Consider the following 27,968-nt stretch of genomic DNA (forward strand, 5'->3'; position numbering starts at 1 on the left):
ATGCTCGTTTAACCCTTTCACAGAGCATGCTTGGGTGCTTACCGAGTATCTTCGGCGTGCTCGTATATTATGTTCAAGTCCCTGCATCTGCATGCTCTACAGATGTAAGACAGCCTGAACACATGCAGGGATTGCTTGTTTGTGAAGGAATGTGTTGAGGCGGTCTTACAGCAGTAAATCAAGCAGACGCAGGGACTCTAACATAATATACAAGCACGCCGAAGTTACTCGGTAAGCACCCAAGCATGCTCTGTGAAAGGGTTAAAAGAGCACGCTCGCTCATCACTCTTATGGAACTCATTCTGCAGCCAACAATAGTCTACAGAGGCCGTAGAAGGCAAATAGTGCAAATTTTAATGGGGTTGTCCAATACTACGACAACCCCTTCTCATACCCCACGCTTGGCCTCGATAAAATAAAAAAGTATATACTCCCCTCCCGCGCTGGCGCCGTTGTCTGCACTCGCGGTCTCTGGGCTCTCGTGCGGTTGTATGACACACAGTGCCCGGTGCTTAATCAGCTCTGGCGTCACTGTCTTCATACGAATAGAACATGAAGAGGAAATCAGGTCAGCTGCAGCCAGGACTGCTTCTTCATGTTCAATAAGTACGAAGGCAAAGACAGCGACGCCAGAGCTGATTGGGCGCTGGGTTTGTGTGTCATACAACCGCACGACAGCACCAGCACGGGAGGGGAGTATAGGCTTTTTTATTTTATCGGGGCCAAACATTTAAATGAAGAAGGGGTTGTCCTAGTAGTGGACAACTCCTTCAGTGGGACCCAATTGAGAAAATCATTTTTAGCCCAAAATACAGGTATTTAAGGATTAAAAGAAAATGGTCCTGAAGGTGTTCATATCATTTAATAACAAAACATATAAATATATATATATATATATATATATATATATATATATATATATATATATATATATATATATATATATATATATATATATATATATATATATATATATATATATATATATATCCTTCATATGACAACAGGTCAGAACATCTCTGATTAAACTTCCTGAAATGTGCCATGATGCTAGACTGAAAGGGATTCATCTATTAAAAGGTATTTTTGGGCAGGGTCCTCAGGGTTTAACAAGTGCAATGGTAAAGAGCTGACTATAGAAGGAATACAAAGCAGAAGGGAAGGTGGGGAGGGTGCATACCATGGATGTATCCAGAGCACAGGACACAAGGCTGCTGTGTAACTGACCTGCCATGATGAATGCTTTGCTTGTAATACCTTCTAATGCTACAATGGAAACAGCAGCTCGTGATGAAGCGCCTCACATTCCGAAACACTTCTACAAACATACCCAAAATATCTACAGCACAGCAAGACTCAGACTGATGGCAGACTGATCCGTCTGCCAACGATCATCCGACGAGGGGCTGCAGCAGCCATTTTTCAAGCTAGTTGTACAGTACAGCGTGAAAGCACTGCAATGCAAAGGCTGCACAATCATTGTGATGTGTTGAAAGGCAACTGCTGCTCTGTGTTTATCACGTCGTAATCCTAGATCTGCAAATAAAGGTGTTGCGGATATGTCCCAGCTTAGCACGTCAAAGCTTGTGTGCTGAGACTTCATGAAGTATAGTCATTTTTTACTTCCGGTTCAGGGATCCACATGCAAAGCTTCATTTTTGAGTATAAATAAGAATTCTGTATTGTGAGGTTGTTCTATACAAGAGGCGGCAATGTAATAGTGGGCCTGGGACCATAGGGCAGGCGGTGACCTCCACGGTGATACAGGCCCACTTATAAGCCAATGTATTTTCTAGGCTATATATCAAAACTAGCAGAGACTATAACACCCAAAGTCCACCACTCATTTTTATGAGGCACTTTGGAAAATTAAAGCAATAAACCTAAATTGATTGTTCTGGCATTAGCGTCTCTTCTCCTCTGCACTGATTCTCATCATTCTTCTCAGGGAATCCCAACTACTATCTCGCATTCCTATTGTTGTGCCATGTCCTGGCTAACATTTGCCCGCCGCTTCATGTGCCAGTCATCTCTGCTCAGCCAGTCTACACGGAGCTGGAGCAGCATATCGCTCTTCTGGTAATTGTGGGTTTCCTCAGAAACCTGGTAGTGAAGCACAGAGCATGCAGAGAATGACTATTCATGCAGTCCTGTAATTTAGAGACAATCGGGGAGATACAAGCCCGGTAGTAATGGTGGGACATGAACCCGTGACTCTGGGGCTATCCGCAGAAGCCATATGAAAGTGATGTCAGGATTGCTGGCCATAACTAGCTGAAGCCCCAGAGCCACAAGTAGCAGCCTATACCTGTGAGTGTTGGGGGGGGCACAGGAAGCACAGTTGACACAGATATTGATGCAACATTTCGATCCTTGTGAATGGGGACTGCAAAATCTGTGTCCTTGCTGCAAAACTGACCCCATCTGCCACATGTATATACAGATATAACAGCCGTAGTGGGCAGAGAGGCAGTTAGTGTACAGTCATTAATCTGCTTCTGTGGGAGGGTACACCATGTGGATAATTACATGTGAGTACAATATGGCCATTTACAGAAGCCCCAGGCCGCACCCTAACAGAATTAGTGCTGGGCACATAGCTGCACTAATATCATATATTACTTTGTATGTGGGACCGCATAGATCTACTTCCCCTAACACGTCAGTGTGCAGGAAGATGGCTAATTCCGGAGCGAAAACAGCCTTGCATCCCGTACAACTTAATATATTAGGGGGTTTTCTAATCATCTGGAAGCAATATTACTAATATTAATGAATAGAAGATCTGCAGTACCCCGAAGCGGTCACTAAACAGCTGGTGGAGTGGTGTCGTTCTGCTCTGTTTACTTTTATAGCAGGCCACAGCCTGAGCTGGTAACTGTCGGGTGTCGGACCCCCACTGACCTAAGGAAAGGTCATCAATATTACAGCAGTGGACAACCCCTTTAACTCCATTCTCAACCTGTGACTTAATATGTCAGAGTTGGGTGCAGGTGTTCTGAGCAGGCTCAGGAGCTGAGCCCCCAACCTGTGCCCAAGAGAACAACAAAAATAAATAAATAAATAAAAAATCAGCAGCCTCATACATGTCTATGGAGGTTGCCAAAATAATACACGGATGTGTGCAACCGGCCTAACAAGGGAAGTCCTAGAAGGAACTTTTAGGATACGTCAAATAGGCATATCATGGGATTCTGTGCAGTTTCAGCTGCGATCTCAATGGAACTCGAGAACAGGATGGTCCTGCTCCCCAGTTTCACTGGCCATGTATGTGCGGTCAATCACAGTCACAATAAATAAAAGTCATAGAAACCTACAAGTGACAGTATCTATAGGTTTCACCAGAATCAAGATTCTAGAAAATTCTAACTGGATGTCACGTAGGACCTCTCTGATGTCACGTAGGACCTCTCTGATGTCACGTAGGACCTCTCTGATGTCACGTAGGACCTCTCTGATGTCACGTAGGACCTCTCTGATGTCACGTAGGACCTCTCTGATGTCACGTAGGACGTAAAAAGCTACAGATTACACAACAGAACAGTGACCTTATAAGTTCAGCACAATCAGTAATCAGCATGACGGTACTCACTGTGTGGTAGCCTCTGGGCAATGGGGGTTTTCCAACTGGATATGGATCCACTGTGTCAATGATTGTTTGTCGCTCTCCTTTCTGGTTGATCTTCCTAAATCTGCGACGAGACTGCCGATGGGACGCTTGTCTCTGGAAATACTCTTCATTTTCATCCATATAGTCAACCTAGTGGAAACAAGCCAAGGCACCATGCTGTCATGAATCGTGTAGGAGCAGTAGTAGAAGCTGCAGTGTGCGGAGGCTTTCCAGCTCCCTGAACGCACAAGAGCCACTCTCTCCAAGCTAGTGATCAAAAGAGCACCTAGGCTCTGTGCAGTCAGTCTATTTCAGCCATTCAAAAACAAAGTTTTTTAAGCTAAATCGCTTGAAACGTTCAGGAAACTGCTACAGGAAAAGTTCCCTTTTTTGTCAAGTTTTTATTTTCATGAAGTGGTTTTTGAAAGTTTTAGGATTTTTTTTTGCCCTTTGATAGGATTCGTGTCTTGTTTGGAGTGGCTCCCTCCATGCCTGTTTCAACGAAGCAACAAGCAGTTTTTTTCCACCAGGCAATTTTCAAAGCCTGAAGTGAATAAGGGAAAAAAAAACACTAAGAAAAAATAAAAACTACTTCTAAGAACAGCAGAGGAATAACATTGAAAAGAAAAAAGGAAGAGTCTAGTAAGAGTTTTGTTTATGAGACTTCTGCGACATTTATGGAGAGGATCTGTTCAAAAATACTCCTCAAAATCTCCGTCTGCACAGAGTATTACATACGACAAGTGTCTGACGAGACAGATGCAGCTCTAATGAATAACTGCACCATCCTGCCAGCTTTCTCATACTGAACTTGCAAACACATGTGGAAGGACATAACCAGCCTGTGACTAGGTGTCCCTGTCTTGTCACAGTGCTGCAGCCTGGAGAAGACTGATCACTGGACATCAGAAACATCATTTATTAACCCCTTAACTGCCATGGAGAATTTACTGCACACTAGACAGCCTTAGATAATGGCGTTAACGGTATTATCCTGAGTGACGTAAAGCAAAATAATTACACTACAATCATCTCAACAAAACTTTGCTGAGCCCGACGTCTCTGGGGCCGATCTTAATAAACAATTCAAAAAAGGTGCTTACCTCTTAAATTAGGTACATGATTGGCTCTTATGCTAGAAAGTGAAACCTTTAGCTGATATGAACAAGAGTGACAATTGCTGGCATAATTAATAATAAATGTGTTGACCATTTGCATACTCGACCCTCTTACATTAAATGACCCTCCATCCTCGCACTAAAAAGGGACTATACATTTTGCCAAGTATATTCAGTTTAACAGGTGCCCTCCATTAGCCTCCTGTTGCCCCCTTCGCGAAGACCGGCATTCGGGTACTCCTCTACAGCAGTGGCATGGGTAGTGCAGTGGTAAATCTGAACCACTTCTCCCATTACACAAGACAAATGTTTGGGTGTCTTTTTAGTTAGTGTTGCTTTAAATTTTGCCCACTTTTCCTCCATATTTTTTTAAGTGTATTAAGGATTAAAAAGTTTAAATTTTTGTGCAAATTGTCCAATTGTTCTGACATTGTATGCACAATTTGCTGATTATTTTTATATCTAAAATTCAGAACACTCTTCCCATACATCTACTGAATGCTTTGTACTTGGCCATTATCTCTAGTTGACTGTGAAAGGGTTAATATGTATCCCGCACTAATATGAACATTTTTGCAATGAATAGAACAAGAAGCATTGTGAATGTCTTACCCTGAGGAAGGAAGTGGTCTGATTACTCCTTCAGGAATGCCAACATTGTAGGCCGTAGTCCACACCCATCCTCAATTTATCAACTAATACTGTGTATATAACCCAGGAAAACAAGTCTGTACGATAAAAGGGAATAAGCCAGCGAATAAACAGCGAGCCGAGGAAGAGATATTCGGGACAGACTTACCACAATCATTTCGGAGGGCTCCAAGACAATGCATTCACAGCCACGCCTGAAGCTTCCTGCAGATCTCTTGCCAAAGCTGTAGATACATGAAAGGAAGAACCACCATTAGCCGGGAGTAAAATCATTTCTTCACAAATTGTTAAATGCAACAGACTATTTCTAGAAAATTAAGGGCATATGGATCAGTAATAAATACAATCCTTCAACTACAGAATTTGTGAGAAACTACAAGGTCCCCAGATGCTAAAGCCATGGCGGCAGTTCTAGTTCACATGCTCTGCGACCATTGCTCGGAAGATATCCTGGTGATTGCACAAATCATTCCCAGAGAAATACATCACGGACAGATGTTAGCTCTTTACACATTGGATCTTTCTGGTATATTGCCAATCAGCTCCATCCAAAAGGTCAAAAAACGTCTTAAAGACAATCAAAAATGAAACAATAGTAAAAAGCAAATACTGTTCATACAGCAAAGATCGGTACAGACAAACCCTTAGCAAAAGAACTATGTAGGAGACGAAACCCAACTAGAAGTGGACATATTTTTAGAAGCTATAGAAGTTATTGTTTATTTGTTAGAATGCAAAGAAACACAAAGAAGGAAACATCTGTCTTTAGGTGATCTGCCCAACCCAAAAAAATCACAGATCCCTTACACTCCCATAGTAACCACTTATTAGCACACCCTTCTCAAAGGCTGGCCGTCATTTACAGTGTGTAATAGGACCATACATTGTGAACTCCCCCATATGCACATCTGATAAAGGCATTCGATTAGACAGAAGGGTGACTGAACACACCTTGATCAACTGATCGCCTGGCTAATGATCTTTGCATCCACACACATTGAATTCCACATGGGCCGTATAGAGACCACGGATGTTCGATAACAAGGGATGAAGAATGAACAATCTTTCTGGGACTGCTATTCCAGATTGTCTGTAGATTCGCGACTATCAGATGAAAATTGTATACCTGGTCTACTTCTTTCCAGATGATGACCGCCTGTCACTCATCAGCTAATACAATAATTCACTTTTAAATTTCACCCGATGAACAATCGTGTTAGTTTTAATCAACTTTGTACTAAACTTAGGGAACCCGTCACCATGAAAATACCGTCCAATCTGCAGGCACCATGTTCTAGAGTAGGAGCAGAGCAGATAGATATACAGGGTGGTCCAAAAGTAGGTGGACAGAAAGTGTAATAAGGTTATAAAGGGGGAGATTTATCAAACAAAATCCAGTAATTTTAGATAACATTATGTGGAGTGATGAAGCTTCTTTCAAATTATCCGGCCATATTTACAGACATAATTGTATTTGCTGGTATAATGAGAACATGCATTTAACATTAGAGCAACAACTAAATGAGCCTGGTGTCAATGTTTGGGGTGGTATTTCAAGTTTTGGTGTTTTAGGACCAATATTTTTTGATGGAACAGTCACAGGAGATAAGTATCTCGAAATTCTAATGAATCAAGTTGTTCCCCAGTTACAGCAACAGCCTAATTCAAATGACCTTTATTTCCAACAAGATGGGGCCCCTCCATATTATTCAAGAGTGGTCCGCGAGTATCCTGATGAACATTTCCTAATAAATGGATTGGCCGAAGAGGCCCACTTGATTGGCCGGCACGTTCACCAGACTTGACCCCAATGGATTTTTTCTTTTGGGGAGTACTCAAGGACAAAGCTTATAGTCGAAAACCAAAAAGTGTCAGTGATTTGAAAAATGACATAAGAGATGCATTTCAAGAAATTAATACCCAAAGAAACTTGTGCAAAAAAGTTAGTCGAAGTGTAAGAGGCAGACTTCAAAGCTGTGCAAATTGTAATGGAAAACAGTTTGAGCACCTGCGTTGGTAAAATTTAAGGGCTTTTGTATTATTGTTCAGAATAAAATTTAATTGTCAATGTTATGCTTGTGTTAGTAAATATAATTTTATATATAAATCAAATAAATGTTATTTTCTGTCCACCTACTTTTGGACCACCCTGTATAGTTTTTAGAGAAAACATTTAATATAATCGGTGTTTTCATCATTCACACCTCTGATCTTTCTGGGATTTTGGGTCCAGTCGCGGTCCGATCAGTGACTGACAGCTGTCTCTGTACAAGTGTGCATATAGAGACAGTGAATAGTGAATACCTTCTCTATTTCCATGATGGCTATACCCAAATAATTCAGTCAATGAAAAAAGAAAGTATAAAAATGCAGCCAGCAATGTGTCGTGTAGAAATGCATCAGTTTTCTGAACGTTAGGCTTTTATTTGACCTACAAGGACCCATAAGCTTCTACACAAGGTTTGCTCTGTCTGCATCTACTAATAAGTGAGCAACATACAGCAGAAATTCACAACATAAATGTTGGGTTTCACCTTAGATAATTTTCCATGTATTTCTATAAGTAATGTTTATCCTACACTACGTTGGGAAAGCTGGATTATTAAACAATGGCATCAGAAGTCTACAGAAGATGGTTATTCTAGAGGAGAACTTGATAGCTTTAAAATGACATTCATTGCTCTTCGGTCTACAGCCAATCTCAAGATCTCGTATAGATGTGAAGCAAATTGGGATGAATTCTCCATCCAACTTTCCAGTCCCATCAGTAGGACTATTCTAAGGACAGCTCATTGGATTTTCTAAAAGGATGCTAGATTAAAGGAATGTCGAAATTACATGGAGGAGTTCAAGCATGAAGGAGCCTCAGGACACACTTATCTGCTGGAAAGGTAGAAGACCAATCCCCCAAGGAATGATTACCAAGTAGTGTGCTTGTTACAGCAAGTTTTATTAAGTGGAAATGAAAGGGGTTTTCAAAAGGGAAAACACATTTTTAGGAATGTTTTTTCTGTATAGATATACACGTGGTCTCCAATCTTCATACTCTCGCACACCTATGAACTTGGCCGGAGAAAAACCAAGGAAAGCGTCGAGCGCACACATTAGATGGATCTATAGACCCCCTGTTCACTCAGAGAAGGCCAACTTGGCCCCATCCAATGGTACAACGTTCCACTTTTTTCATGCTTTATGTATTAGAAGAAAAAAAGTTTACTTTCTGACACTTCCTTCCCCCCCCCCCCCCCCCCCTCTTCAACAAAGCACCACCTGTCATAAGGAAAAGGAAAAATGGAAACATTTTGCGATCCAGCACAAACAAACAACCCGTGGGAATCTGTGAAATGCTATTCTACTGAACAGGAACTTCTAAGCCTAAATAATAGTTACAAAAAAATGTTATTCTATGGGTGAATGCATTATAAAAACAAAAAAAATCCAAGTTATATAGAGATCTGCGTGCCTATAACAAAAACATAGTGCATCCTTGAAGAGGAGATAAATCACAACCTCTGAAGTCTATCCCATTAGTATTCACGTGATCTTAAATATTATGTGGATGTATGAGTTCTCATTTCTGGCTTCGTGGACACACAGGAGGTGTGCTCATACGATGACGTCTTCCGTCTCATCATCTTTATGGTTTGGGCTTTAACAACAACCATAGCTCTGGTTAAGGATCATTAATGGGCTCAAAATGCGTAGCCCAAGCCTTTCACTAATCAGGTTGGCTTTTTATGGGATTTTATTGGCGTCTCAATGAATTGAAGGTTTAACACATTACGTTGGGACTGGACCACAAACCTTTTTCCATTTCCATATTATTCATCTGAGAAGCGGCCTGGAGTATCCATGAAGCATATTGTGCGGAACCCTTATGTATTTCTCCTGGAGGAGGGAGAGCTGATATTTTCTTACAATTTTGTGCTTCCCTTACACTAATACATCCTAGTATACACATTTAACAGAATAAAAATCCTGAGGAGTTAAAAGAGCCTTAATGACACAATAAGCTATAGCTGGAAGCGTAAAGTGATGGCTGACGATTAGAAGAACTCATCAACACAAAGCGCTGAGAGGCTGCAACATGGTGCGGGCAGCTGCCATTTATAGTCATAGTAGTGCGCCAATAAATGAAATATCGCCGCAAGATTCACTTCTGCTTGTGACATAAAAACACAGACCAAGGCCCTGATCCATTATGGTTATTTCTCCACTTTTCTCAAGATATTTCCTTTTTAGTAGCTTTTGCATTTGCGCTTTAATTCTCTACATGTTTTGCAAAACTTTTTAAAGTTGTCTTTGATTTTTCCTCGACAACTTTGCTTATCCAGATGATTTCTGCAACGTTTCTGCATCTCTAGGAATTTGTTGGGAGCAAAAACGCGACGGAAAATAAGTACATTTTTGCCCTGTGCTTTTGACTGATTTGAGTTAAGTCCATGGTGAAAAGGGCAGGGCAAAGATGCACAGAGAATTGGCATGCTGTAGATTATTTTCTGCACCAAATCTGCAAGTCACAAATACTCAACGTGTGCATGGAGACTTCTGGTTTCTCATTCACTTTGCTGGCATCAGGTTTTTCTTCAGGTGTTGTCACAAATCCGCACAGAAAAAACGAAACAAAAACGCACCAAATCTGCAACTTGTGCACATAGCCTTAGCCAGATTCATCAAATGCGATTTTTCCCAACATTGCATTTATTTTGTGATTCTCACTCCAGTCTCTGCATGGAGTAAGCTATCTGGATGAGTTTTCAATATGGTGCGCGTTTGCAACTTTTCAAAGGAATTGCAGCTTTTAGTACTGATAAGTAGCAAAAACCCATCAATGGCAAAAACGAAGAATTATTGATTTTGCTAAAAAATCATGAAATGCTTGCACCATTTTGCTGACTTTGGAGCAAAGAAGTGAAAGCGAATACCAAAAGACAAAAATATAGAAAAGTGACTTGAATTAATCCCAAAGATTTTTGAAAGCCCTGAAAATCCTCCAATTCTGATGTCCAGGAAGAGAAATCGATACTGTAGGGGGGATAGAAGAAGGGTAGGTGGTCTTTTTATCACCAATGCAGATTAATTCTGCTGCAGCCAATAAAATAATTTGGGGAGGTCACAATGGGGTGCCCCAAAGTTAACTAGAGCATGCCAGCAGCGCGTACGATCTTACTGCTGGCAGGTCTGTGGATTCTGTAGAAATGGCCGCCCACGCACGCTCAGGTATATTGTGCAGCCCTAAGAATAGACCTCACTTACACATTGATTGATGACTCTCATAGCTGGTGCCGCTCCGCACACAGGACTAAATTTAGCGTTATTGAAACAAATGGCTTCTCTAATCTACAAAGTGTGATTAAATGTCCCTGGGACCATGCATGTGACCTGCAGCCGTCCACCCATTGTCCCGGACACACCACCGTTCCAGATTAGCAGGGAAAGCTGATTACTGGATCAAAAACATATTTAGCATGATAAATTAGGTCAGGGCGATCCGCCGATGAGACACAGGACGGATCCTGCGTACAGCACAATACAGCTGAGCTAGTGTCAATAATTCAAAATATATCAGACGGTGACGTGGCGCACGTGATCACAGGTAGTAGAAAACAAACATCACCAGGCTTTCTCTGTACAAGACCAGCAAATAATGTGCGAAACCAGAAAACGGTCCTCATCCTGTACTGTATGAACACTCCTAATGCACAGGACTGGGGAAAAATGACAATTACATTTCTGCTCCACCACACAGACGGCCTGATAAATGGATATGATTAACCTGCCAGAGACTGGGATAATCGCCCAATTAAGAAGAAAAAGACCTCGAAACTGAATTATAAAGAAACCTCAGCGTCGTACGGGGCGTCCGTGCCCACTTTACACACGGCACCTACGTAACCAGAAAGATAACGTCCTACTTACTCCACATGGTCAGTGACTTCTCACTTCATGGTCATAGCCGGGAATACAATTCTAGACCTGGAAAAACTATATCCAACTTTTCTGGGTGGAGTGTTTTGCTTTTCACAAACATGCAAAGTCAAAGCAGGCCAGACAGCGCACAAAGCTCGCTATTCAGAAAGCGAGAGGGCGTTCAGGGGGGGGGGGGGAGGATTATAAAGCTGAAAGTGCGTCTGTCACTGGATATAATAGCTGAAATAGAAATGAGAGGAAAATTCCACCCACCGCCCCACTCCATGTTGTCCATATAGATCTCCGTACAGAAAACTGTTGCAGAAGAACTATAGGCGACAGCATTACAGGTCATTAGATGTGGGGTACACATATGGCGACACTTACATGCTTGGGGGTGGGTTTGTGTGTTGGGGGGGCTGCTTACAAAGAAACAAAGCAGGTATTTGTGAGCTGCAGAGAATCCTATTCCCACTCTCAAGCAATCTATAATTACCCTTGACTGAAACGCAGAGGTGACGTCAACTCTGATTTCCAATGCTTTAAAAGATTTGGGTCTTGATTTCCACAGACAGGATTGTTGAGCTATAATACCATTTAAAAATGCATGAGTTGAGTTTTTTTAGTGCAATGCATTCTCCTTGACCTCATTCTGACAAAGCGATGGCACTTCCCTCATCATTACATACTTTGAACTTTTCAGCAGCTTACTGAACTACAGCTTCTGGTTCTACACAACTCAGAGCTCACCATTAAAATAAGGCGCTGATTGGGCTCCACAGGGCTCTGCAAAATAGCTACAATGTAGCTGCCCCTGTGTCACTGCTGACCTTATGGGGAGTACCAGCTGGGAGCCATAACAGACCCCATGGCAGTGCCAACAGGTTGTGGTAAAGGAATCCTCGCAAAGAGCGCTGAATCACAGCAATCAGCTTCGAAAAGACAATAAGCATAAATTACCTATATCAACAGGTAGGAAAGCTTTTAAAAATAATTATACAGCTAATGACAAGGGGTTTCAATGTAAGAACATCTGTTTCATCAAGTCTAGCAGGACAATTATTTAGTATTGTGAAATCTGGTAACACCCTTAAATCTCTAGCTGGCCATACACAGCAGATACCTGCTGGCCATCCAGACTCTCCAAGCTCTAAACGTATGCTAAATTCAGGCCAAGTGTGCATGTGATTGGTATGGGGAGAGGGGAGTAAGCCAATATCAAACACCTCTGGATATGGCTCATCTCCAGCAAAAGGATCAGACCAGTTGACAACCATCTACACAAAGCTTCTTTTCCCCCAACATCTGGCACCAGTGAAGTCAGGAGCACCCCATACACACGTGATGGCTGGTAAGGACTGCTGATGTTGGATGGGAAGGTGAGGCCTGCTACTGACATGGTGACATGTCCGACAAATGTCAGCTTATGTGTATGTATCCTATACTAAATTATAGGACTGCTGCATGATACCTGCTGGCCATGTACCAAGCTTGGCGAACAGCAAGCAGGGCCTCACCGCCCCAAATGCGAAAGAGGCACTGAACAACCCCTTTAAAGTGATCACCAGGAAGCCCAATTAGATTTTTTTAACGAAATAGGGACCCTTGAAAGCTGGTTTCTGTAAACATATATCTGGAAATGAGACTTTACAGCATGCTCAGTAAGGGTACTTAGACGAACACGCTGAACATATCAATCCTAACATGGCCGGTAGGTCTGACAGCCTAATGCTCTTTTATCGGTATGAGAGGAACCCCAGATCATCACAAGTCTCCTAGATGGCCGGCTTCTAAAGGCTGCACATCATGGCATTGCCAGTCACAACAATATCTTACCCAGTCCATAAGAAACCTCCAAAAATCGTTCTAAGCAATAGTACAGAAATCCTTGCTCAGCAAAAAGATAAGCATGAAAGGATAACAAATCCTTCCATCCAAAGAAACAAAACCAGCTTAATAATCTAAATATATAAAGCGGACCCTCTCTCAACAGTAGAAGACGACCCCAGAGCTCAAAATGGAAAGGGCAAAGGGCAAGAATCTGACCACTCAGTGAAAAGAAAGGCCTTAATGATCTCCTTTCAACAGGAAATGCTGACGGCACACTTTTATTAAGTTAATGGCTTTTACTGTGAAAATGTCCCCCAATAAATTGGAATGACCTCATATTTAAGGAGTGTCTGAGGCAAGGTCCAGATTGTGTTTGTAGCCACGGTTGGCCCATACACTCAGAAGGTAGACAAGAGGATACCTTGGAACCTACAAGAAAAAAAAAAAACATTCTGCCCAGTATACTCTTGCTGTACAGGCAGAATCATCTTTTGTGTAAATCAGGATTTTTGTGTTACATGTATCTTTTTAAAATTATTGGCTTTTTTTTGTTTTCATCTTCCCCCATATTATGATCTTTGCAGAAAAACAAAAATAATATTCTTGCAATTTTCACACCAGCCACTGGGGCCATTTTATACTCAGCTTAAGCAGACTCATTATCATCAGAGGCAGGATATCAATGACATATGACACCTCTATACACAGCTGATAACACAGGATCCACCAGTGACAGTAGGCAGCCTCACAGATGACCCTGCTCCCCCTCCATTCACATTTGCACAAGCTCATTAGATACTTCACTAGAAAAGATTATCTGATAATATACCTGGAAGGAGTCTAAAAAAAGCCTCAGTGGCCAAAGTGAAAATTGCAAGATTTCTAATTTTTACTTTAATAATATGGTGAAAAAAATATTTAACATATAGACTTTGAGCTAAAGGAGCAATTACACTAAGATAATCAATGAGCGATGTTAAAAATGCTTGTTTCACACTTATGCTATGTAACAGGCTGCAGATCACCGCAAGAACGAGCAAAACACACGTTCATCAGGTGAAATGATCCTTTGTCCAACACAAAAAAAATTATTGTTCTCAGCGGTGCATCACCTTGTATAAACTAACACTGCTCAAAATGATGGCAGCCTATGTGCACTGAGCAATGTAGAACAGACCGCTCAATGTGCATCGTTTACCTTGGTCTGCTCATGTACACAGGCATATAAACGAGCGCTGAACGGTTGTAGTATGCTGCCAGTGCATGCATGCACATATACATATATACACACACACACATATACATATATATATGTGTGTATGTATATATGAGGTGTGTACTATATATATTATATATATATATATATATTATATATATATATATATATATATATATATATATATATATATATATATATATATATATATATATATATATATATATATATATATATATATATATATATATATATATAGTACAGACCAAAAGTTTGGACACACCTCATTTAAAGGTTTTTCTGTATTTTCATGACTATGAAAATTGTACATTCACACTGAAGGCATCAAAACTATGAATTAACACATGTGGAATTATATACTTAACAAAAAAGTGTGAAACAACTGAAAATATGTCTTATATTCTAGGTTCTTCAAAGTAGCCACCTTTTGCTTTGATGACTGCTTTGCACACTCTTGGCCTTCTCTTGATGAGCTTCAAGAGGTAGTCACTGGAAATGGTCTTCCAACAATCTTGAAGGCGTTCCCAGAGATGCTTAGCACTTGTTGGCCCTTTTGCCTTCACTCTGCGGTCCAGCTCACCCCAAACCATCTCGATTGGGTTCAGGTCTGGTGACTGTGGAGGCCAGGTTATCTGGGGTAGCACCCCATCACTCTCCTTCTTGGTCAAATAGTCCTTACACAGCCTGGAGGTGTGTTTGGGGTCACTGTCCTGTTGAAAAATAAATGATGGTCCAACTAAACGCAAACCGGATGGAATAGCATGTCGCTGCAAGATGCTGTGGTAGCCATGCTGGTTCAGTATGCCTTCAATTTTGAATAAATCCCCAACAGTGTCACCAGCAAAGCACCCCCACACCATCACACCTCCTCCTCCATGCTGCACGGTGGGAACCAGGCATGTAGAGTCCATCCGTTCACCTTTTCTGCGTCGCACAAAGACACGGTGGTTGGGACCAAAGATCTCAAATTTGGACTCATCAGACCAAAGCACAGATTTCCACTGGTCTAATGTCCATTCCTTGTGTTCTTTAGCCCAAACAAGTCTCTTCTGCTTGTTGCCTGTCCTTAGCAGTGGTTTCCTAGCAGCTATTTTACCATGAAGGCCTGCTGAACAAAGTCTCCTCTTAACAGTTGTTGTAGAGATGTGTCTGCTGCTAGAACTCAGTGTGGCATTAACCTGGTCTCTAATCTGAGCTGCTGTTAACCTGCGATTTCTGAGGCTGGTGACTCGGATAAACTTATCCTCAGAAGCAGAGGTGACTCTTGGCCTTCCTTTCCTGGGGCGGTCCTCATGCGAGCCAGTTTCTTTGTAGCGCTTGATGGTTTTTGCAACTGCACTTGGGGACACATTCAAAGTTTGCCCAATTTTTGGCACTGACTGACCTTCATTTCTTAAAGTAATGATGGCCACTCGTTTTTCTTTACTTAGCTGCTTTTTTCTTGCCATAATACAAATTCTAACAGTCTATTCAGTAGGACTATCAGCTGTGTATCCACCAGACTTCTGCACAACACAACTGATGGTCCCAACCCCATTTATAAGGCAAGAAATCCCACTTATTAAACCTGACAGGGCACACCTGTGAAGTGAAAACCATTTCCGGTGACTACCTCTTGAAGCTCATCAAGAGAATGCCAAGAGTGTGCAAAGCAGTCATCAAAGCAAAAGGTGGCTACTTTGAAGAACCTAGAATATAAGACATATTTTCAGTTGTTTCACACTTTTTTGTTAAGTATATAATTCCACATGTGTTATTTCATAGTTTTGATGCCTTCAATGTGAATGTACAATTTTCAAAGTCATGAAAATACAGAAAAATCTTTAAATGAGGTGTGTCCAAACTTTTGGTCTGTACTGTATACACACACACAGCTCTTTATAGGTATATTTTTGAGTAAAATGTACATTGTTGTTTTATTCTATAAACTACTGACATGTCTCCGAAATTTAAAGCTAAAAATTTTGTATTTATTTGCTGCAAATGAGAAATCGTCAAAATAATAAAAAGAAACCGTGCTTTCAGACCTCAAATAATGCAAAGAAAAATTCTTATTCATTCAGAAACAACAATACTCATGTTTTAACTCAGGAAGAGTTCAGAAATCAATATATAGTGGAATAACCATGATTTTTAATCACAGCTTTCATGCGTCTTGGCATACATTTCACCAGTCTTTCATACTACTTTTGGGTGACCTTATGTTACTCCTGTCACAAAAAATTTAAGCAGTTCTTTGTTTGATGGCTTGTGACTATCCATCTTCCTCCTGATTACATTCCAGAGGTTTTCAATGGGGTTCAGGTCTGGAGATTGGGCTGGCCGTGACAGGGTCTTGATGTCGTGCTCCTTCATCCACACATTGATTGACCTAGCTGTGTGGCATGGGGCATTGTCCTGCCTGAAAAAACAGTCCTCAGAGTTGGGGAACATTGCCTGAGCAGAAGGAAGCAAGTGTTTTTCAAGGATAACCTTGTATGCGGCTTGATTCTTAAATCTTTCGCAAAGATTAACCTGCCCAATTCCAGCCTTGCTGAAGCATCCCCAGATCATCACCGATCCTCCACCAAATTTCACAGTGGGTGTAAGACACTGTGGCTTGTATGTCTCTCCAGGTCTCCATCTAACCATTAGACGACCAGGTGTTGGGCAAAGCTGAAAATAAGACTCATCAGATTAGATAACCTTACTCCAGTCCTCTATGGTCCAATTCTTAACGCCCCGTCACACTTAGCGATGCTGCAACGATCCCGACAACGATATGACCTGTCAGGGATCGTTGCTGCGTCGCTATGTGGTCGCTGGTGAGATGTCAAACAGGCAGGCTCACTAACGATCAGGGGAGCAGCGACACCGGTTACCAGCCTGCTGAAGCAGGAGCAGGCTGGTAACCATGATAAACATCGGGTTACTAGGGGCACACGCGCACCTAGTAACCCATTGTTTATCATTGTTACCACTCTGCTACGGTGAGCGGGAGGTTACCGCTCACAATAGCAGGATCGTAACCATGATAAACAGCGGGTTACTAGATGCGCGTGTGCCCCTAGTAACCCGATGTTTACCATAGTTACCAGCCTGATCACTGCTCCCCGCTGGTCACACACAGCGATGTGTGCTGACCAGCGGGAGAGCAACGACCAAAAAATGTTCCAGGACACTTTGCAGCGATTAGCGACTTCACAGCAGAGGGCTGATCATTGCAAAGTGTCACACATAGCGACATCGCTGGTGAGGTCGCTGTTGCGTCACCAAAACCGTGACACAGCAGCGATCTCGCTATGCGAGACGGGGGCTTTATGGTCTTTGGCAAACTTCAGCCTGGATCTCCTTTGCTTATCATTGATGAAAGGCTTTTATCTAGCTTTACATGACTTGAGGCCTGCCTCTAGGAGCCGGTTACGAACTGTTCTTGCCGTGCACGTCACCCCAGCTGCCATTTGCCATTCCTTTTGTAGGTCACTTGATGTCATCCTGCGGTTGCTGAGTGACATTCGAATAAGATGACGGTCATCCCAGTCAGTGGAGAGTCGCTTTCACCCTCTGCCGGTCTGTAGCTTTGTTGTCCCCTATGTCTGTCGCTTGACCTTGTTGTAATGGACTGCCGTCTTTGAAATTTTAAGGATGGAGGCAACATGACGCTCACTGTATCCCTCTGCTAGTAAAGCCAGAATTGAGCCCTTCTTTTCCTCACTCAAGACTTTTCTTTTCAACTCCTTTGGCATGGTTAAAAGTTATTTTTTCATTCAAATTACTTTTGGGCTATTCCTAGCACTTGTTTTGCCATCCAGCTTGTCCTATTGCAATAGGATTGTGAAGACCACAGCAGTGTTTTTTATACTTTCCCTCCCTACATAAGATTTGGTTCAGGTGATCACCTAATCAGAAGCACATTAAGTAGAATGAGGTGGACTTTGGGTGGAATTCAACTGACACTAGAATGGAATGGCTGTCAGACATGTAGGGGATAGGGATTTTTAGAAAACTGTGCAGTGGTCTCTTAATTTTTGCCAGAACTTGTATGTATGGATGTACACACATACATACATATATATATATATATATATATATATATATATATATATATATATATATATATATATATATATATATATATATATAAATAAAATTGTATGTAGTGCATATTGTACTGTGAATATTAAGCAGAGATAACACCTGCATTTTTTTTTTCTTGCATACACAGAAAAGCCACAAATTTTTGGTGCCATCTTTAAAGAGGTATTCCCAACTCTGTGATATTATTCCATTATGTAATAAGTGTAATAATATTAATAATAATATTAGCAAATGCCTCCAATTAGAAATGTAGTATAGTTCTTCTGATTTGCTATGTCGCTCACCCCATATGCAGGGGACTGCAGTATCTTAGGTATCCATGTCTACCACCACTAGCATCTAACTGTCACTGAGTGACTGTAATCATGGATACCTAAGATACCCCATGTGCAAGACATTGCAGTAAGTGACATAGCAAATCAGAAGAACTATACTATATCTCTAATTGGAGGTATTTGCTAATATGATGATTATTATTATTATTTTTATAACACCTATTACATATTGGGATAGGATTTTGGAGATGGAAATGCCCCTTTAAGGTTTTTACACATGTGCAAGAAAAAAAAAAGAAGAAGTGCCCGAAATGTGTGAATGCAGCAGAAGGACAATTTGGACTAGTTAGTATGATTGGAAAAAAAAAAAGACTCCCCCGAAGGTTAAACTTCATGGGTGTGGTGGGAGCAGGTTTAAGACAGGATTTTTTTTTGTCATTTCAGGCTATTGAGGAATGTAGCAACACAGCACCGCACGGTAACTGGCCGGGTTTCCACAGTACACTTAGACACGTTTTGTCTCTTTTTTTTGCTATTTGATGTAACACATAATTAAATGTATCCTTTGCTTTTATTTTGTAAATCATATTGTTACTCTATACATCCCACATGTATAGCGCCTGCTCCTCGCTGGTTAGCATTAGGCAATAAGGCAGTGGATGGGTCACTGTTTCATCTAATAAGAATATCCTCAAGTGAACTTTCCTAATTTAAACAGGGTGTGCTCAGTATAGGAGAGGGATTGTGAATGAGATAGTTTGTTTCCAAGGAGAGCTCGACAAATAGGTCGGCAAAAAATACAACCATGTGTGTCACTTATAGAGGTCTATCCTCGCTTCTATGCCTCGTAGCACCAAGCACAGCAGTGTAGGAGAAATTCACCAAAATAGCCTTACAAAGTGAAATCTAGAAACAGGTATGTTCACACATTGCAGTTTGTTCACCAGGCGGATAAAACGCTGCATTTTACAGTTCCAGTAAAGTGAATGAGATTTCTGCATGTGCTTTTTTAGCTTTTCCTTGGAAATTCGAACCTTCAGAGCGTTTTTTCAAGTCTGCAGAATGTCAGGTCTTAAATCGTTTTTGCAGAATTTTTCACGCATTCAAATGAATGATATAAAACAGAAAGTAAAAGCTGAGGCAAATACTGAAGGTGTGCACATACCCTTATAGGATAGCCGGTGTCCCTATGCATCTGTACACTACAATTATTGGAGCATTTGCTATAAACCTCCTGCCCTTCCCCCCATGTCTTCTAATAACACGTTGCACTATTCTGCACTATACAATCACAAAATAAAAAATGTAATAAAAACACAATAAACAGACATGGATCTATTGATAATAGGATGCTGTGGACACCCATCACAGGAATGCAATATGGCAGAATGTATGGCCGCAGACTGACCGGAAGGGGACAAGATTTCCTCTCCACATCGGGAGGCAGCTGTATGGAGCGCTTGTCAGAGATTTCTGCCTGCAACCCCCGCCTGTGTGTATTACAACAATGATGCAAAGTTATAGCCAATTTATCACCATTGACTAATTTCATTAATCCCGTACCTTGCACAATCCCATTGTCTGGAAACATTGTCTCCTAAGGCTATGTTCACATGTCCAGTAATCACCCCTTCGAATGGATCGAGCAGCAATCCATTAACAAAAAACAAAAAAGTTGTACAGACAACTTTGATCCACCTGAAAAAAAAATTATTTAAACTGGATCCATTTTGTTATTTTATTTTTTTTTAACATTGAAATAATGGAAAACAGATCCATTAGACATCAGTTTTTCTTCTATTTGAAGGGGATCCGTTTTGTTTTTTTTTGCTCCCTGGATCAGTTTCAAGTGGAAGAAAACGGATGGCTATTGAAAGGCTACATTTTCCATACACTTCAATGTTAAAAAAACAGATTTAGTTGAAATCATTTTTTTTTTTTTTCAGGTGGACAAAAAAGTTGCGTCTGCTACTGGATCTGTTCTAATGGAGGATTACTGGACATGTGAACACAGCCTAAATGGGTAGTATAGACATTGCCCCCATGCCTTGTTTTCTCACAGGGCTTTGTTATAAATGAGTGCCAATGACACAGGGACTTACATAATGAGTAAGAGGCCAAGACGTCTTCTACCACGTCTTATGGAAGGACAACGTGTGATACAACACAATTACATAACCGGCTGCGTTCATCCGGCATTCATGGGATAAGAACACAAGTGACTTTGTTTTCTATATTCAACATTGAATTGGAGGAAGTTTTCAAAACTTTTCTTCATTATCCATGTGACAAGAATAACATGATCCGGCAGTTCACAAGACTAGCAAGCTGAAAGCTGTTTGCTTAACGGCTATATCCACCATCTTTGCCTAAAAAGGGGAATTTGTCACCAGGTTTTTGCCATCTAATCTGAGAGTAGCATAATGTAGGGGCATAGACCCTGATTCCAGCACTGTGTCACTTAGTGTCACGTCTACTGTAGTTTTTATAAAAAACATTGTTTTATCAGCAGGAGATTATCATTTGAGAACTAGTAAACCTGCTGCAATGTAGTCCAACCACACCTCCACTACTGATCGGCAGCTTTCTGCCTATGCACAGCATATACAGAAAGCTGTCAGTGGTTTGTGTCGGGTTATACAGAGCTCAGCATTCACAGAGCTGGTAGATTTGCAGCAGATAAAACATTTTAATCAAAGCTACAGCAAGTAAGCCAGTAAGTGACACTACTGGAATCAGGGTTTCTGCCCGTACATCATGCTGCTCTCAGATGGGGTAGCAACAACCTGGTGACGGGTTCCCTTTAATATGAAGCATGGGCTCTGTATAACATGCATTTTGAGCACCAATTTTCTAAAAGAGATAAATAATTCAATTGCTAGAAAAAAAATCTATAACGGCCGAGCAATCACGTTTCTCTGTTGCCATACCAGTTTGAGCAGATCTAGATAGAGATTAATTTTTAAGGCCACTTTTGAGGTCTCTGATGTGGCATGGTCAGGGTATGAGAACTGGCCCTGGTGACTTCATCCCGTTCTGGTTACATTGCATGAACCTATTTAAGAGGACTGACCTACTAGCTCTACCTCTGGTCATTGTCCTTTTAAATGCATTTTGCATTTTCTGAAAAGCCTTATGACCTTGGCGTATTCTAGCTCCATACGTATGGGGCTCCCATTGTAGTGGATGGTACTTTGCCTGTCGCTTCGTATGCCTCAGATCTTTTTGCTGGATTTCATCATGATGTAAAATGTCCGGGATAAAAAAAAAGGTGTTAATAAAGGGATGCCATTATGTAATAAAAGTTGTACTCTATTATGGTACAAGACCGCCAAAGCAGTGATTGGCTGTAGTGCTGTGTGCGATTGGATGCAGCCAAGGCAACAATCAGGATATAACAGGTAATTAATGCTTATTTTACATCATGGCACCCCCTTCACCTATTGGCCTTTTTTTTCTTGATCGCAGACAACCCCTTTTAGTTTTAGATTTCTACTGATGGTGAATGATAATCAGCCCCCTGCCATTGTAGTTTCACACCGTGTGCGAAAGAGTCCTTACTTCACTTCCATAATCCTTAAATGAAAACACAACATTGATCCCCCAGCTTCCAAACTCACTTAACATTGTATCAGTCAATCCTAAAAGTAATTAGGATAGAATTAGTGAGCAAATATCCTGCTGTGGTTACTGATGACAAATGGGGACGACAGGAGCGGATACAACAAAGAATCAGAAAAAAGTTTCACGAGGAAAAAATCTATACGGTTTACGTTCAGCTACCCTTCCCGAGTATAGGAGGTTGTTAGCGTCCTCCACATACTTCACAGTGACTGGCAGCAGCGGCCCTGCCCTTCTTACAGGCAACAAGACACAACAAGCACGGAGGGAAGGTTGGAGAAATGATAAGAGTGACTCAAAGGAAATCCTTTCTCTGAGCGGCTGCGTCTCGATTATACATCCTGCAATGGAAGATTCCCCACATTTTGGAGCATTTTGTTGTATTTCCCGCTTCAGCAAACTGATGTTACATCAGAGTGATTACAGGTAGAGATCCCATTCACAATGGTCTATTGAGGCATTTCTAACCCATGGCGATTTAATTCACATTTTGATTTACCTCTATTTTCAATCTCTACATTCACTGCCACAAGGAACGTCTTTTCGGTATGTTCTTTAATAAGGGACAAGGAGACACACATGCCACCGTATAAGTACAGTCACAGACATCTGGGGGCACGTTCTGTGGATTGCTTCACATATTCCCAAAGAAAATGATGTTCTAAATCATCGAGGATCTAGTGACTTCGGATAGGAACTCCACGTTGTATTCATATATGGCTTTTAGCTGCAGCCATACAGAAATCCATTTGGCCTCCCAGCTGGCACTGAAACCCCAGAGTAGAAATAAAGTAGTCAGGACAAGGGCCTAGCAAGCACTTCCACGCGTACAGCCCGAGCGGGCAGACGTCCATTCCCAGCATGCCTGGCTTCCAGAAAGCTTAAAAAGTCAATAGGCAGTCATGTCGGCTAGCAGGACGCTGGCAATCTTATACTGTAGCTGGACACCGTCCATCTCCACTGTGCTCCGCATCATCATCAGTGTAGTAGTAATAGAACATTAATATAACCAATCCATGAAAAACACATAGCAAGGCACACAAAGTTCTGGGGTGCGTACCCTGGCTTCTGTGTTACATAATATAAGAACGCTGAATATAAAGCCCTAAAAATGGAATGAGCCCATGGCTCTTCACCTATGGCCAAAGAGCTGCGCTATTAAAGGGAATCTGTCACCCCCCTGGGCGATATCAGACCTCTACTATGGCCATACAGGGTATAGAAAAGTTAATCTATACATACCTGTATGGCCAAGGTAGAGGTCTGATTGCAGAGAAAATTCTTTTTTCCACAGGCTTGGGGTCCGGGGGACGCCAAGCAATCCCCGCCTATCTGCTTATTATTTCCCCAAATCATTCCCCACCGCTCTGCTTAATTATCACATCCCCCCTCCCCTGCACGTCACAGGACCCTGTGATGTGCACTGTGCTACCTGACTTCCCGGGCATGCACAAAGTGCTGCTCACATAGAGCGCTTTGCTTCATCTCGGCTTCTTCTGCCTGTGCACTACTTGCAGGTTTCTATTGCTCAAGCGCTGAGGCGTCACAGTCACTTCCCGGCGCCTGCGCAATAGAAACCTGTGGCGCAGCGCACAGGCAGAAGAAGCCGAGATGAAGCAAAGCGCTCTATGTGAGCAGCACTTTGTGCATGCCTGGGAAGTCAGGTAGCACAGTGCACATCACAGGGTCCTGTGATGTGCAGGGGAGGGGGGATATGATAATTAAGCAGATAGCCAGGGATTTAGGGGAATAATAAGCAGATAGGTGGGGTTTGCTTGGCGTCCCCCGGACGCCAAGCCTGTGGAAAAAAGAATTGATTGAAGAGCTTTTCTCTGCAATCAGACCTCTACTATGGGCCATACAGGTATGTAGAGATTAACTTTTCTATACCCTGTATGGCCAGGTTTGATATCGCCCAGGGGGGTGACACATTCCCTTTAAAGGGGTTGTCCAGGCTTGGGACAAAAGTCCGCAGGCACTCGCACTCAACCCTGCACAAAAGTTATAAGTGCGGCTATTTATAATATATAACTGTCAGATACTTAAAGCAATTGTCCATACGTGGGACAAGTCTGCAGGCACTCCATGTGCATGCAGTGTGCTGAATCGTGACAGCAGGTGAGGTGCACGCCATCGCCGTTGCGAGCAGGAGGTCACATCACCGCATCTATATGATTGGCATACCTGCAGTCATGAGCCTTTTAGACTCATCCAGCTTCTCTCCATTCTCTGTGAAGCCTACCACATCTAGTCTGCACCGGCAATACTGGTGAATCCTAACAGTGTGCGCAATGCACATACTGCACGCAGTCACGATTCAGCAGTATGCAGTTGCAGAGAGTGATTGCAGACATATCTCAAGACTGGACAACCCCTATAAGTATATGACAGTTATACATTGTAAATAGCCACACACTATAATATTCCTGCAGGATTGAATGGGCCCCTCAAAATTTATAAAGGGAATTGTGAGTAAACGCAGAGAATAAAGTTATGACTAGAGCCCAATAGTGCTAGATGCTTGCAAGGAAATATAACAATAAAATCACACATATATACACACACAGACACTTGAAAGGCTCGATGTCTGGAGCAGACATTGCACAGATATGGGTCAGTAAAGCCCCACACTTTTTTGCATATATATATATATGCATATATATATATATATACACACACACACACACACACACACACACATATATATATATATATATATCAGTATGATGTTCTCTGTAGGCAGTGTGTGTAGGAGCAGTGCACTGACAGGTCAGGGTTCAAGCAATATGGCTGCACCTAGTCGTACTTGATAAATTGCAGTGTAGACAATAATTAAATCACAATAAAATAATAACCAACGGTGAAATCCACAAAAGACCATATTATGAAAATCTGAAAATTATTATATTAAAGCAGATTTTTTTTGTTACCTATGTAACCTGTGTGGATCTGAAAATCCCATTCACATGCATCGCACTACAGTTTGCTATGGATTTTCAGTATGGAACATCTACAAGTGTAAACACGGCCTAAAGGGAGCCAAGGTCTCAAACTCATAAAATAAGTGTACTCCAAGTCCAGACTTCATATTAACTAAAAATCAGTTTTGAAAATCTAGCATTAAAAAGTCCCATTACATAAACTGATTTTTTCCCGAAAATACATAATCCTAAAATATAAAAGCTTATACACAAGAACACAGTAGCCCATAACTGAAATGAAAGACACACAAGAGACATATACAATGGTGTTCATTGTACAGGGGCTGGCAGGACAGACGTAGTCCATAAGTAGCTACCTATATAATAGGTGGATTGTACTCACCATTGTAGGTACTCTACAGCTGGAGGGTATTTCATTAACTCCTAAAAATCTTTTCAAATGAGGAAACAAAAAGCAGCTCCACTAATTCACAATCCGACTATTAAAGTTAAATCCACAGAGGGGTCCCGACTACCTACATTAGGTCATCAGCCACTGAAGAGGAGCCACAATCCAGGATGGATATGGGTGTCCTACCCGAGAACTTCACTAGACAAGTCCTCACAGGGGTTGTTGTGTCTGGAGAACACTACAAATGATTTCCATTAAAAAGAGGAAATATCAGACACTGCTTGCAAATCAGCTGGAACAGACATCCACCCCAAGCCCTTCCTTTATAGCCGGCCAAGCTGGATCCCACAGATCTAAGCATTGCAAGCAGAGCGGAGAGAAGCCAAGGCTCCCAGAGATGACGTATCCAGGAACATGGAAGTGCTTACTGGATTCCCCTGACTTTCTGCAGGAACACCAAGCCAGCCACAGAGATAATGAAAAGTCTCTGGATTCGCACTGTATGCAAATGTTCCCACAGACAGCAGGGCGTTGCTGGTTTGGAGCTAGTCAATCCTGGCTGCCTGTCCTGGAGTAATACAGGAGCTGCAGCCACTACTGGCCAGCCTGTCACCACTGCTCCCTTCTTCAGGGCCTCCCATTGCACATTCCTCTTCTGCACGTCAGCTAAAGTCCGGAATGTCACTTCTCAGGCCTGGAATGTAAACTGGTTCATCACCAGTGTGAATCTGTGCCCCCAGCCCCCACTCACTGGGATGATGGGAAGGAGAGGAGGAGGGGGGGGATCTACTTAGCACTTCTTGTCTGGCTGGAACCTGGAGCTGTTCACACACCTGTGGCAGAGGTGTTACTGGAGCTGCCATATCACAGCGAGTCATTAACCCTCCTCTGCCAGGTAGTCTCATCTCTGCAGAGAAAGGCTCATAATGCAGGTGAATGTATGGCAGAGCAGGTACTGCTGCCCGAGAATGGGATACCTTCCCTCCAGGCTAGGAGAACCAGAATGACACTGTGTACGGAACCATTTAGGCCTCACATTAGCCCAGGATCATGATCATCAAAGGGACTGTGACTTTTTAGGAAGCTTGTTTTCCCCTATTAACTTCCATGTGAAAATTGCAAGTTCTTTTAAGAACAGAATGCATTGTCCTTATCCAAGGTGTGCAAATTGCATGCAGCCATGCCCACAGGGGTGAACATACCATCAGTGCCACCAGTGCAGCCCCAGAGGGGCCCAAGAAGTAAGGGGGTCCACTTCCACCTCTAAAGCAGCAAGCAGCTTCTGTCACAGACAAAGGGCCCATATACTGTTCCTGCTCAGGGGCCCTCTTCTATCTATGCCCTTGCATGCCCACATTTCCAGGCACTTCACAGGTGGCAGGAAAATTGGTGCATTACATCATGGAGATCTGTCTATAAGGCATAGTTTTTAATGCAAGTGCACTGATAAAGTGACCCACTGTGCCTCAAGTATTCTATAGACTAAAATATAGGGCCATAGCTCTCTGCCATGTCTATGCAGGACAGCTCATACTTCTGGAAGTGAAATATTTAAAGGGGTTTTACCACAAACAAAAGTTGATTTTTAATCAATAGATCTCGGAATAATAATAACTTCCACAATTGGATGTGTTTAAATAAAATGTTCCTGTGCGGAGATAATCTTATAAATGTTCCCCTGCTGTGTACTGTGTAATGGCTGTGTCTGACCGTGCAGGAACAGGGTCTGATCATACCACAGCTCCTGGGTGGCAGCCGGGCGGGGTGGTGTATATGGACATTACAGCAGGGGATCACAGCTGACTCAGACGTAAAACATTGTTTAAAAACAGGCAGGGAAATGTTTTACTTCACAGAAAGAATCAGTTGAGATCCCGTGCTGTAATGTCTGTATACTCTTTCACTTCCTCCCCTGCCCAGGAGCTGTGGTATGATCAGACCCTGTTCCTGTGCGGTCAGACACAACCATTACACAGTACACAGCAGGGGATCATCTATAAGATTATCTCAGCACAGGAGCATTTTATTTAAACACATCCAATTGTGGAAGTTATTATTATTCCAAGATCTATTGATTAAAATCAACTTTTATTCATAGAAAAACCCCTTTATGACTAATATGTTAGTAATTTTGGGGAAACGATGTACATTTGCATTAAAAACACACTGTTTAGTTACTGCTGAGCTTATAATTAGGAAAACTCCTCTGTTCTATGTAAAAGCATCCATAATGGACGGCCATTACTAAGTGTGCTGGTGAGATCTGCACTCACCATAGACACCGTGCTCGTATATGTATTACTATG

At 41.9% G+C, this 27,968-nt stretch overlaps 1 protein-coding gene across 15 annotated transcripts in view; it reads right to left on the reverse strand.

Annotated features, from left to right (window-relative positions):
• LOC141157366 (rap guanine nucleotide exchange factor 2) overlaps window positions 1-27,968 on the reverse strand; it is a 238,778-nt gene that overhangs the window by 82,840 nt on the left and 127,970 nt on the right. For 13 of the 15 annotated variants that reach the window (XM_073644607.1, XM_073644521.1, XM_073644550.1 and 10 more), the window contains 2 exons: window positions 5,528-5,603; window positions 3,593-3,760 (listed from right to left, as the gene is read on the reverse strand). In XM_073644607.1, coding sequence (XP_073500708.1) covers window positions 3,593-3,760; window positions 5,528-5,603 — 244 coding nt within the window. Of the gene's footprint in view, window positions 1-3,592; window positions 3,761-5,527; window positions 5,604-11,298; window positions 11,375-25,653; window positions 25,776-27,968 lie in introns of those variants that run through there. The other 2 variants (XM_073644623.1, XM_073644641.1) reach the window with 2 other exon arrangements.

This window comes from Phyllobates terribilis, unplaced genomic scaffold, assembly GCF_046119375.1.
Source record: "Phyllobates terribilis strain yellow unplaced genomic scaffold, ASM4611937v1 Scaffold_1__5_contigs__length_1240528914, whole genome shotgun sequence".
In the NCBI taxonomy this organism is placed as follows: Eukaryota; Metazoa; Chordata; class Amphibia; order Anura; family Dendrobatidae; genus Phyllobates; species Phyllobates terribilis.